The 12995-nt window shown below is 44.0% G+C and overlaps 1 protein-coding gene across 1 annotated transcript in view; it reads left to right on the plus strand.

Annotated features, from left to right (window-relative positions):
* GPSM2 (G protein signaling modulator 2) overlaps nucleotides 1-12995 on the plus strand; it is a 53190-nt gene that overhangs the window by 24289 nt on the left and 15906 nt on the right. The window contains exons 8-11 of the mRNA XM_008069659.2: nucleotides 2244-2399; nucleotides 3331-3439; nucleotides 5031-5160; nucleotides 12599-12669. Of these exons, the coding sequence (XP_008067850.1) occupies nucleotides 2244-2399; nucleotides 3331-3439; nucleotides 5031-5160; nucleotides 12599-12669 (466 nt within the window). The remainder of the gene's footprint in view (nucleotides 1-2243; nucleotides 2400-3330; nucleotides 3440-5030; nucleotides 5161-12598; nucleotides 12670-12995) is intronic.

Consider the following 12995-nt stretch of genomic DNA (forward strand, 5'->3'; position numbering starts at 1 on the left):
TGGAGGCTGCAATGAGTTATGATCGCACCATTACACTCCAGCCTGGGTGACAGAGACCTTATTTAAAAAAAAAAAAAAAAAAAAAAAAAATATATATATATATATATATATATATATATATATATATATGGAACATATATATATATATATGGAACGTTGGAACTGTTTTCAGGGCTGTATGATAAGGTCAGGCTAGCATGACTTTGTAGATCTATATCCTTCAGGATACAAAGCAACAGTTGGTAAACCTGTTTTAGTCATTGAATGTGGCTCCAGAGAGATTTCTGATCATTTACAAGCCAACTATCCCATCAAAGATGAATGGTGTGCCCAAAGGCTCAGGCCCCAGGATCTGAAGCCAGTTCTAAAAGTATTCACAAATGTTTGGGAGGACAGGCAGCATTAGAGTGAGTACATCACCTCCCAGGATGATGGCTTTGAAGGTATTATTGTTAAATATGCAATTCCAGATTTGTTTGCTTAAAAAATTCTATCACTGGCCAGGCGCAGTGACCCAAGCCTGTAATCCCAGCACTTAGGGAGGCCAAGGCAAGAGGATTGCTTGAGCTCAGAGGTTCGAGACCCAGCCTGGGCAGTTTGGCAAGACCTCATCTCTACAATAAATCAAAAATTTAGTCAGGCATGGTGGCGTGCGCCTGTGGTTCTAACTACTTGGAAGGCTGAGGTGAAAGGATCGCATGAGCCCAGAAGGTCGAGGCTGCAGTGACTGTGAGCATGCCACTGCACTCCAGCCTGGGCAATGGAGTGAGACTCCAACTCAAAAGGAAAAAAAATTCTATCACAATACCTTGTAGTCATTGCTCATACAATTATAAATGATATGAAGTGCTTATACTATTTGGCAGAAGTGATGGGAAGGAGTCAAGTTATTGGATCCTAATATGACTGTAGATTTAAAGCACTGATAATAATAAGATAGCTGTTACATTTATGTAGCATGCACTCTGCACAAGATGCCGTTCTGAGCACTTTAGATATCTACTGACCCGTTCTCCGCATCAACCCTGTGAGGTATTTCCCCCATCTTATACGTGAGGAAACTGGTGCGCAGAGCGGCTGAGTGACTTTACCCTGATCACATGGCTAGCAGTTGACAAAGCTGGGATTTGAATCCAAACTGTCCAGCCCTAGGATTCATGCTGTTAAGTCTACTCTCACTTCTTGCAATTCCACGTGTATTAGGTAGAATTTGGATAATGTTTACATGCAATATTCAGTATTTTTCATGAATTGGTGACTACTGGCCCACACATAAGAATTTTACCTAAGTATTTCAAATTTTGACAATGTTAAGGCAACAATATGATTGAAAACAGGTTATGTGGACTAAAGCCTCTTTAAGTTCTTGCTAATACAAAAGAGAAAGGTTTTTTTTTGAGTTGGAGTCTCACTCTATCGCCCAGACTGGAGTGCAGTGGCACGCTCCTGGCCACTGCAGCCTTGACCTGCTGGGCTCCGGTGATCCTTCCTCCTCAGCTTCCAGAGTAGCTGGAACTACAGGCGCGCGCTACCACGCCCGGCTGATTTTTTGACTTATTGTAGAGATGAGGTCTCGCCTGCCCAGGCGGGTCTCGAACCCGCAGGCTCAGGCAATCTACTCACCTCAGCCTGCCAAGGCGCGGGATTACAGGCTGAGCCCGGCTGAGAAAATTTTTTAAATGTTAAAAATATTATGTCAGCCAGACACAGTGGCTCATCCTATAATCCCAGCACTTTGGGAGGCCAAAGTGGGAGGATTGCTGGAGCCCAGGAGTTCAAGACCAGCCTAGGCAACATAGTGAGACCTTGTGTTTGCAAAAATTATATATATATATAAAAAAGAATAAGCCGGGCATGGTGGTATGTGCTTATAGTCGTAACTACTCAGGAGACTGAGGTGGGAGGATCTCCTGAGCCCAGGAGGTCGATGCTTCAATGAGCTGTGATGGTGCCACTGCACTCCAGCCTGGGTGAAAGAGTGAGACTGTGATTTTTTTTTTTTTAAAGTCAGTTTTTAGAAGCACTTTATCTCATATTCAATATTCCTTTACTGTGGTGAATGGGTAGGACTCTGAAATTTATTCCAAAACTCTGAATCTGCTTCTTGTGTTTCACGAAAAATCATGGAGAAAGTATGAGGTGTGAGGCTCTAAGCTAGAGTTAAAGGCAACAGAAAGCAGAGTGTTTTGTTTTCTGATTATTGTAGCCCAAACTGAAATGTAAGAATTCCCTTCTTCTTGCAGGAAGACACTACTCTTGGCTCGACAGCTTAAGGACCGGGCTGTGGAAGCACAGGCTTGCTATAGTCTGGGCAACACGCACACTCTGCTCCAGGACTATGAAAAGGCCATTGACTACCACCTGAAGCACTTGGCAATTGCACAGGAGCTCAGCGACAGGTGAGTGTCCCCTTTCTCACCGGAGCTGAGGGGAGATACAGGTGCGTGGTCGAAGCCCTAGAATGTTTCCTCTGTTTCTTTCCTTCCATCTCTTTTGCTTTTTTAAAGTTCCCTGCTAAGGAGTTTCCTGTTCCAGTACTATCCTCTGTGTATTGTTTGAAGTTCAGTGCTAGTCTGTGATAGAGGATTGGACTGGTTCCGTATGCCCTTGAGCCAAGATCATTAACTGGATCACAAGCTCAGCTACCTCTGCAAAGGTCCCCCTGCCTGCATTAGTGAGGAAGCGTGGTGAGTCAGAGAATGCCTAGTGTCAAGGGCAGTGGTGCCCAACTGCAGCTCATTGTTGGTGCAGGAACCAGGATTCATGATGTCCAGTTCCTGTTTTTTCAAGAGGAGCTGGAAGTCCTGAGTTTCATATGAAATCTGACTTTTAAGTTTTGGGGGCCAATTCCATTGTTTTGTTTTACTGTATGAAGAAACAGCATATCTCTTTAGTCCACAGTGTTTAGTCCACAGTGTTTGCTTTAGAAGGCAGCTTTTTACCTCAGTATGAGAAGGAACTTTTTGTTACGGTCACTGACCTTAAGAGGCAGTAGGTTCTTTCTCCCTGCTGTTCAGACACAACTGAATGATTGATTACCCAGTAGTGCTGTTACAGAAAGGACTAGAAGACCTATCCCTGAGATTTTATTATTTTATAATGCATTGCATATTTTAAGAGGATGTTTGCTATGTTTTAGTCCTTGACTCTGAGTTTAGTATTATCTGGGGATTTTAATATTGCTTTAGTATCATGACAGTATGTTCCTTATATGAAAGACCAAGTCAATCCAAAGCGGTGTTTATATCTTTAGTTACTGCAAGATGGCTTTTATTCTGCACACGGACCTCTTTTCAGATAACTGCATCTTAGCTTTGAATTACGTTGTAGAATTGGTGAAGGAAGAGCATGCTGGAGCTTAGGAAATGCATACACAGCTCTAGGAAATCATGATCAAGCGATGCATTTTGCTGAAAAGCACTTGGAAATTTCAAGAGAGGTATGGAACTGAAAACATTGCTATCTGTGCTATCGTAATTTACAAATTAGCAGTGGGGGGAGGGAACACTGATTCTGCCAGATTCCTCATATGGCTGAAGAATCTGTTTGATTCTGTTGTTCTCTTGGCATAAGAAGGCCACAGAGCATTTTGAGATGCTGTCCCAGTTATGCTTGTGTTGGCCTGGATGTGGGAAGACAGGAAGGTGTGGGTGGGCATGGGGAATGGAAGGACTTTACCAAAACACGCCCCCACTCCACCCCCATCTCTGTACGGAGAAGTAGCATGGTGTTGAAGGAAAAACCTGGTTTTTAGAATCAAGGATCAGTTCCTGTGACAGTTCTGACACTTGCTGACTATTTGAGCTTGGAAACCTTTCCTGAGCATTTCTCTTATCTGCAAAATGGGAATAATATTATCTAAGCCAGGTGTGGTGGCTCTCAGCACTTTAGGAGGCTGAGGTGGGAGGATTGCTTGAGCCTAGGAGGTTGAACCCCAACTGGGCAAGGACTTGCGAGGACTTGTCTCTATTAAAAATATTTTTTAAAACAATCCACCTTGCAAATTGTTATAACAGTTAGAGATAATGTATATAAAAGTGCTTAGCACATATAATTTCTGGGACTGGCTTAATAAATGTTAATAAATTATTATAGTGTGGGAATAAAATATTCTAAGGGAATTTTATTTGTGTGATGCCGAATTAATGAGTCATGGAGCCGGGCTCGGTGGCTCAGCCTGTAATCCCGCGCTTTGGGAGGCTGAGGTGAGTGGATTGCCTGAGCCCGCGGGTTCAAGACCCGCCTGGGCAACTTGGCGAGACCTTATCTCTACAATAAATCAAAATGAGCCGGGCGTGATAGCGCGCGCCTGTAGTTCCAGGCTGAGGCAGAAGGATCGCCAGAGCCCAGCAGGTTGAGTCTGTGGTGGCTGGGAGCGGCCACTGCACTCCAGTCTGGGCGACAGAGTAAGACCCCAACTCAAAAAAAAAAAAATGAATCATGGGATAACTGACATTATTACTTAGTATGAGCCCAGAGAATGAGAGCAATCTACTGTATAGAGAACTAAAGAATTATCAGATGGGGCTGGGCAAAGTGGTTTAGGCCTTAATCGCAACACTTTGGGAGGCCAGGGTGGAGGATTGCTTGAGGCCAGGAGTTCCAGACCAGCTTGGGCAACAGTGATACCCCGTCACTATAAAAAATAATAAATTATTCTGGCATAGGAGGATCATTTGGTCCCGGGAGTTCAAGTGTGCAGTGAGCTATGATCAGTGCCACTGTGCTCCAGCCTGGGCCACAAAGAGAGAGACCCTGTCTCTAAAAAAAAGAAACAAGAAAGAATTGATAGAGTATAATCAGCTATCCTATTGTAAGATTTCAGAAACTTCTCTTTTCTTTCATTATTCTTTAAGAAAATTATTAATGAAAAAAAACTCATTTCATTCATTCATAGTCTCCGAATTCTAATATCACTATTTTCATTTCTGTATGTTTTCTTCCAGTTTTAGGTTTACAACATTTTCAGCTAACTTCACTACTCTTTGTCTTTAAATACTACTCTAAAATATCAATGCTTGTGGTTGTAGGTTGGGGATAGGAGTGGTGAACTCACAGCACGACTGAACCTCTCAGATCTTCAGATGGTTCTTGGTCTGAGCTACAGCACAAACAATTCCATAATGTCTGAAAATATTGACATTGATAACAGTTTGCATGGTAAGTAATAGGTCTTCTAAACCCAACTTCTTTATCCTCAAGATTTACGTTATAATTATTTGTTACATATGTTTATTATATCCAGAGACAATAAATAACATAGAAAGTTCGACTTTTTTCAGTTTTTTTGCTTTACACAGCTCTATTAATCTGTCAGTACAGAATACAATGTTTTTAAGTTTTTAATCATGAACTTAGGACATGTGAAGGTATAATTATTTTCTTTTGTAAAAATTCATTTAAATTTTCTATCTCTAAGTGCATTCAAAAATTTGTAAATATGAAGATGCCAAAATTTTAAAATGTTATTGTTTATCCTTTTTATCTCAAATAGTTTTACATATTTGATTTCCGTTTACGTTCTTGTTCCCCACATTTTATTACTTTTTCTTTTTCTTTTTTTTGGAGTTGGAGTCTCACTCTGTTGCCCAGGCTGGAGTGCAGTGGCATGCTCACAGCCACCCAACTGTCAACATGCTGGGCTCAGGCAATCCTTCCGCCTCAACCTTTCAAGTAGCCGGAACTACAGGTGCACGCTGCCACACCCGGCTCGTTTTTTGATTTGTTGTAGAGATGAGGTCTCACCAAGTTGCCCAGGCTGGTTTCGAACCCACAGGCTCAGGCAATCTACTCTCCTTGGCCTCCCAAAGTGCTGGGAATACAGGCTGAGCCACCAAGCCTGGCCTCCCACATTTTATTTCTAAGGTGAAGTCCCTTAGGATTTTCTCTTTTTAATTCAGAAAATCTAAGTTACTTTATTTTTTACTTTATTTATTTATTTATTTATTTTTGAGTTGGAGTCTTACTCTGTCGCCCAGACTGGAGTGCAGTGGCCGCTCCCGGCCACCGCAGCCTCGACCTGCTGGGCTCCAGCGATCCTTCTGCCTCAGCCTTCCAAGTAGCTGGACTTACAGGCGCGCGCTACCACCCCCGGCTAATTTTTTGATTCATTGTAGAGATGAGGTCTCACCAACTTGCCCAGGCGGGTCTCGAACCCACGGGCTCAGGCAATCCACTCACCTCAGCCTCCCAAGGTGCGGGATTACAGGCTGAGCCACCGAGCCCGGCTTACTTTATTTATTTATTTTTATTTTTTTCGCAGCAACACCTATCTTTAGGAAACTTTCTTTAGATGCTGATTTAGTTGACATTTTTACAGGGAGATACATGCTATAATGCCTGTTTCTAAGTGAAAAAAATTAGACTTTTGATCAAATAAATAAAAAGGGACGAGTTTAGAGTCACGTTTTTGAGTTTCATCCATATGTGACCCTGTATCTCGAAGGGTTTCCTGAGCCTGAGAAATTCTCAGTCTGGAAAATCTGACAGGCAAATATTTTGAACTTGAAAGTCAGTGATAAATCTAGCTTTTCTCTTTTCAATTTTCTTCTCTAACCCCATATTTTAAAAGGCAGAAGGAAAATATGACTCTGCGGCTAGTCATCTGATTAAGGCTCTCAAAAGACGTTTCGTGAACGTTCTGAAGTGTGAGCCAAATAATACATTGTGACTGTGTGCTTTGCAATTGAATGAGGGAATCAAAAGTGCTCCGGTGTTGAACTTTCAAATAGGTTATCTCGTAGGAGCTCACATCTTGTAGACATTGTCACTTGCCTTCAGGGACCCGTCTAGCTACAATCCTTTTCCTGTGTTCCCTTTTATAACCAATAAAACTTGAAGAAACGTCAATGTTCATAGCCCACCTCCTCACCTCCCATTCTCTCCTCCCCTCATTCCTGAAGGGCTTTGCCCTCCCCAGGACACTGAAGCCACTTCCAAGGCTACCACAAACCTCCATCTTCCAGACTTGACACGTGTTTAGATGTCGGCTTCCTGGATTTTTCAGCCTTGTTTCCTACAGTCATTGCTTCCCTCCTGAACGTGCTTTCTTCGTTGGCCCCTGGGATGACTTGGCCTCTAGGGTCTGCCTCTCAGTCTGCATGACTCTCTCCTCTTCATCGGCTGTCCTCTGAATCTGTGCTGCTCAGGGCTTGGTTTCTGGGACCGCTTCTCCCTCTCCTCTTTCTTCTTCTGTATTTTTTCATCTTTCTGTGCTTCCTTCTTTCTGATTTTATTCTTTTCTTCCTATTCTGTGCTCTAGGCCTTCCAGGAGAGCTCTCTGTGATGACAGAAATGTTCCACACCTGTGCTGTCCAGTATCAAAAGCCTTGAGCCACATGTGGCCGTGGGTCACTTGAAGTGTGGCCAATGCAAAACAGGAAGTGAATTGTTACTGTTACTTAATTTTAATTAATTAAAATGTCAAAAGCTACTCGTGGCCCCTGGCCACTGGGCAGCACAGCTCCCAGTGAGCTCATCCAGCAGCTTGGTCTTGACTCCGTCTGTGTACTTGTTCTTTCCTTTTTTTTTTTTTTTTGAGTTGGAGTCTCACTCCATCGCCCAAGCTGGAGTGCAGTGGCACACTCACGGCCACCCCAGTGTCAACCTGCTGGACTCCGGCGATCTTTCCACCTCAGCCTTCCAAGTAACCAGAACTATAGACGCGTGCTACTGCACCTGGCTAATTTTTTGATTTATTGTAGAGATGAGGTCCCGCCAAGTTGCCTGGACTGGTCTCAAAACCACAGGCTCAGGCAACCCACTTGCCTCGGCCTCCCAAAGTGCTGGGATTACAGGCTGAGCCACCGTGCCCGGCCTGTACTCGTTATTTTCAATTCATATTTCCATCTGTGATTCTTCTCTTAGTTTGAGACTCACGCATTTAACATTTCTGCTTCAATGTCTAGTTGGCATCCAAAACTTAACACGTCCAGAATGTTTTCTCCCAAACATGTTCTTCTTATAGTCTATCCCAGCTCACTATCCTGAGTGTTTGGGCCATGAGCCTAGGCATCCTTGTTCCATTTCTTTTTTTTTTTTTTTTTTTTGAGTTGGAGTCTCACTCTGTCGCCCAGGCAGGGGTGCAGTAGCACGCTCACGGCCACTGCAGCCTCAACCTGCTGCCTCAGCCTTCCAAGTAGCTGGAACCACAGGCAAGCGCCACCATGCCTAGCTAATTTTTTCCTTTGTTGTAGAGATGAGGTCTCACTTAGTTGCCTAGGCTGGTCTCAAACCCCTAGGCCCTGGCAGTCCTCACCTTTGCCTCCTAGAATACTGAGATTACACTTTTATTTGAACATTATTTATGTATTTTAGAGATGGGGTCTCACTGTGTTTCCCAGGCTGGTCTTAAACTTCCGGCATCAAGCAATCCTCCTGCCCCAGCCTCCGAGTAGCCAGCCTGGTTTCCTTTCTGTCACTCAGTTCTACATCCACTCTGTCAGAACCCTGCCTTTATAATATACCACTCATCTCTCTCGCAGTGTCCTCTGCCCCAGTCTTAGCACACACTGCCAACACACCCCACAGCTGCAGCCTACCAGGTACTTCTCTTGCTTCCACTTTTGATCCTCACCCTGGCTTTCGATACGGCAGCCAGAGCACTCTTTCCAACAAAACTCAGAGCATGTCGTTCCCGTGCTCAGAACCCTCAGTGGCCTCCCATCACACCTGGGACTGCATCCTCGGGGCCCACCGCGGTTCAGAGGCCCTGTGTGATCTGGACCCTGCTGACCCCTGTGGCCTCCTTCCTTGCCGCTGCTGCTGGTGCCGGCTCCATGAGGACACAGGTTCTTGTTCTCTTTTGCTCTTTGCCGTGTCCCGAGTCCAGGAAGAAGGAGCTGCCAGGAAACTTTTCTGTTTCTGGTGTTGGCTCAGGGCGGAAATAAGGAGCCTTCCCAGGACTCTGAACTCAAGCCTACTACGTACTGGGCTGGAACTGATGTGTACCACCTGCAGTCTAAGAAACCCCAATCCATCGGCTTGGGTTGGAAGAGCTCCAGGGACTTAGCAGAAGTTGGACCGAGGAGCTTCTGACGGGAAGGCATCCTTGATCCCAGGCCATAGGGTTTCACAACCAAAAACGACCAGATATGTAAAGAAACAAGCCAACCTGGGTACAGAAAAAGCAACAGAGTGAGGGCATCAGGATCTTCAGATGTTAGAATTACCGATACGGAAAATCAAGGAACCGTGGCTAAATGTTTGCAGAAATAACGGGAGATGAAAGCAAGGGAATAACGGAAACGGGCAGGCAGACTTGGAAACCCAACACCACTAATGTCTACGGAGGGTGTGCTGTGTACTGGGATCCGATCTAAGTGCTTTACGTGGCTTAGTTCATTTAATTCTAGGAGGTGAGTTTTTATTTCCATCCTTAATTTACAGATGGAAAATGGAGGCAGGAGGAGTTGGGTGAACTTCCCAGGATTGTCTGCGTAGTAAATGGTAGAAATGGGAAGTGGTGTTCACGGTGGCTCTAGAATCTGTCCTAGCTGACATTTGTCTCATGGGATGTCAACATTCCTCTCTTAATAAGTGAGAGATTAAAAAGTCAGTTAGGAGTCAGAGACCAGTAATAAAATAGAGATTTGACCAGTACAATCAGCAGGCTTCCTCAAATGCAGTATTTTGTAAACTGTATGTCTGACCCATTAATGAGCTGTAAAAACAATCTCGTGGGTGGCAGCTAGCATTAAAAATACATGTACACCTGTGTGTGTGTGTAAAACAGATGTGTGAAGACTGTTATACTTTTGTGTGTGTTTTGGGTTGCAATGCAAAATCTATTTCTAAATTGGGTCACAGTGAAAAAGTGAAAACCACCGATTGGACATATAGAATACTGCACCTTGGGAGGCTGAGGTGGAGGACTGCTTAAGCCCAAGAGTTCGAGACCAGACTGGGCAATGTAGAAGACCTTGTTTCTACAAAAAAGTAAAAAAGGTGAATTAAGGATTTAAACACCAAAGACTGAAAGCATGACGGTGACGATGCTGACTAACACTGGCTGAATGTTTGCTACGTAAGAGGCCTGCACTGACTGACCCCTTTACAGATATTGATGCTGTTGTCGTCAGTCAAAGACAGGAGGGAGGTATTGCTATTACTTACAGATAGCTGAATCACAGGTCATCTCCCAAGGTCATATCACAAGTGCATGATTAGTCTGGCTTTAAAGTCCATATTCAATCCACGTCTGTACGACCTCAGAGAATGTAGGAGAATATCTTCTTGATGTTAGAGAGGAGGAGGAGAATTTCTCAAGACGCTAAAAACTATGAAAGAAAAGGTGGACATTGAAATTAACAACTCTATTTCATCAAAAGAAACCATGAAGAGGTAAAAAGCAAACTAAGAGGAAATATTTGCCACACGCATGATTAAAAAGGATTTATATCCAGAATGTATAAGAACAACCATGAATTAAAAACAAGATGAGACTGGTGCAGTGGCTCATGCCTCTAAACCCAGCACTTTGGGAGGCAAAGGCAAGGGGACTGCCTGAGTCCAGGGGTTCAAGACCAGCCGACAACTTGCCAAGACCTTGCCTCTACAGTAAATCAAAAAATTAGCTGGGCGCGGTGGCATGTACTTGTGGTTCCACCTACTTGGAAGACTGAGGCTGAAGTTTTGCCTGAGCTCAGCAGGTTGCGGCTGCAGTGGCTGTGAGCATGCCACCGCACTCTAGCCTTGGCAACTCAGTAAATAAAAAGCAAGATGAATAGCCCGTCTAAAAAGTGGCAGAAGTGATGAATGGTACACAAATAATCCATAAATACGGGAAAAGATGTTTAACTTCATTTAATCAGCAGAAACCACAGTGAAGTATAACTTAAAACCTGTGAAGCAGACAAAAATGGAAAAGTCCAGGAATACCACAGCATTCAGCACGATGCGGGATAATGTAAACGTTTATGCAGTGTTGATGGGCTGGAATCGGTGTCCTCCGAAGAACAACCCAGCAACGTTCTGCTGACGTCTGAGATGTGCCAGCTTTATGATCCAGCAGTCCCACTCCCAGTTACACTCCTGATGTCCAAACTGGAACCGATGATCACTCACGTACGTCGAGACAGTGCCAAGCCTTCCTGGAGTGTTGCTCGTAATCGCGAAATATTGGACCAAGTGAACGATCATAGAAACAAAGAACTGAGCACATCATGTTCTCAACTCATCAGAAGGCTGCGAACAGTGGTCACATGAGCACAAGGGTGGGGGTCAGCAGTCACTGGGCACTGCCAGGGGAGGGCAGGAGGGAGGAGGGTGCGGGCACGTGACAACACAAAGGGTGCCTGGACCACGACCAGGGCAGAGGGCCAGCTTGAAGCCCCAACTCCACCTGCATGCAGACCCTCACTTGTACCCCACAACTCCATGATAAGAAAATTGTTGTAAAACAGTGGAAGCAGTCTAGATATCTGTCACTAGTAAAATGGATAATGTCCTAATCCTAAAATGGCAATGGAAATGAATTAAACTAAACTACACTTATCAACTTGGACAAATCTCACAAAAATACGAAGACGCCAAGCAAGCTGCAGAATACATACAGTGTGACACCGTTGAGAAACGTGTCAAAACGCGCAAGGCCATCCTGCCTGGAGATACATGCATTTGTCATGAAAATACATAAAAGTGCAGGGAGGAAGAGGGAGGTTATGGGGGTTTCACAAGGGGAACTGGGTGTGTTGGGAATGTTTTTCACCTGGAAAATATTCTTAAAATTTTTTAAAAGATTGAATAGTTATGGTAATCCTCTATATTTATTGAAAAAAGTTTTGAGGGCCTTACTTTTAACTTGACTGGTTCTCCGACTGGCAGTGAATATATCATCCCTGAGATCTTGAAATGGAAAGGGGTAACCAGAAAAGAGTAACAAGGTGGCACTGGGGATGCCGTCTTGATTCTTTTCTCAAAATTGAAGGCCTCAAGCCATTTCCTTGGTTTTTACTTACGTCAACCACTCCACAATTTGGTTTTTTTTTTGAGACTGTGGATAGTATAAAACCAGTTATTATAAAATGCCTTTTCTAAATTGAGGGGTAATGCCAGTAACCAGTGTTAGTTTCCAACCAAAATGTAACCTATATCAAAGTATTTTAGAGGGAGTGTAAGGGCTAATTTTGTACATCTAGTAAGGAAAGTAATTATTATTATTATTTTTTGAGTTGGAGTCTCATTCTGTCACCCAGGCTGGAGTGCAGTGGCATGCTCATGGGCACTGCAGCGTTGACCTGCTGGGCTCAGGTGATCCTTCCACCTCAGCCTTCCAAGTAGCTGGGACCACAGACGTACGCCACCACAACCAGCTAATTTTTTGTTGTTGTTGTAGAGATGAGGTCTCGCTAAGTTGCCCAGGCTGGTCTTGAACACGTGGGCTCAGGCAATCCTCCCACCTCGGCCTCCCAAAGTGCTGGATTATAGGCGTGAGCCACTGTGCCCGGCCCTAAAGTTATTGTTCTTAAAAGAATACCTTTGTACATGTTTCCCCTTTTCATATGGGTTTGTGTATCAAACATTAGAATTGAATAATGCAGCGATGCTGAATTTGTGCTCTTAAGGGCTCCCTGGTTTATTTGAGTTATTTTTTTCCAAGGTGCACGAGCCAAGTTGGGACGCCGACACAGTATGGAAAATATGGAACTGATGAAGTTGACACCAGAAAAGGTTGGCAGTTCTTACATTTTAAATTTCATGTACAGTTATAATAAACTACTTTAGTAACTTTTAATTTAAACAAGCCTTGTCTTATATGGGTGTCACTTAAAAATTTGCCTTTAGAGGGTCAAAGTACAGTGCAAAAAGACTGTGTACAGCATGTTGCCATGTGTTTAAGAAACATACATGCAGGGTGTCCTTTGTAGATCCAGAAGACATTTCTTTTTTTTTTTTTTTTTTTTGAGTTGGAATCTCACTCTGTCGCCCAGACTGGAGTGCAGTGGCCGCTCCCGGTCCCCGCAGCCTCGACCTGCTGGGCTCCGGCGATCTTTCCG

This window comes from Carlito syrichta, unplaced genomic scaffold (assembly GCF_000164805.1).
Source record: "Carlito syrichta isolate Samal-C Ts95f unplaced genomic scaffold, Tarsius_syrichta-2.0.1 Scaffold312159, whole genome shotgun sequence".
NCBI lineage: Eukaryota > Metazoa > Chordata > Mammalia > Primates > Tarsiidae > Carlito > Carlito syrichta.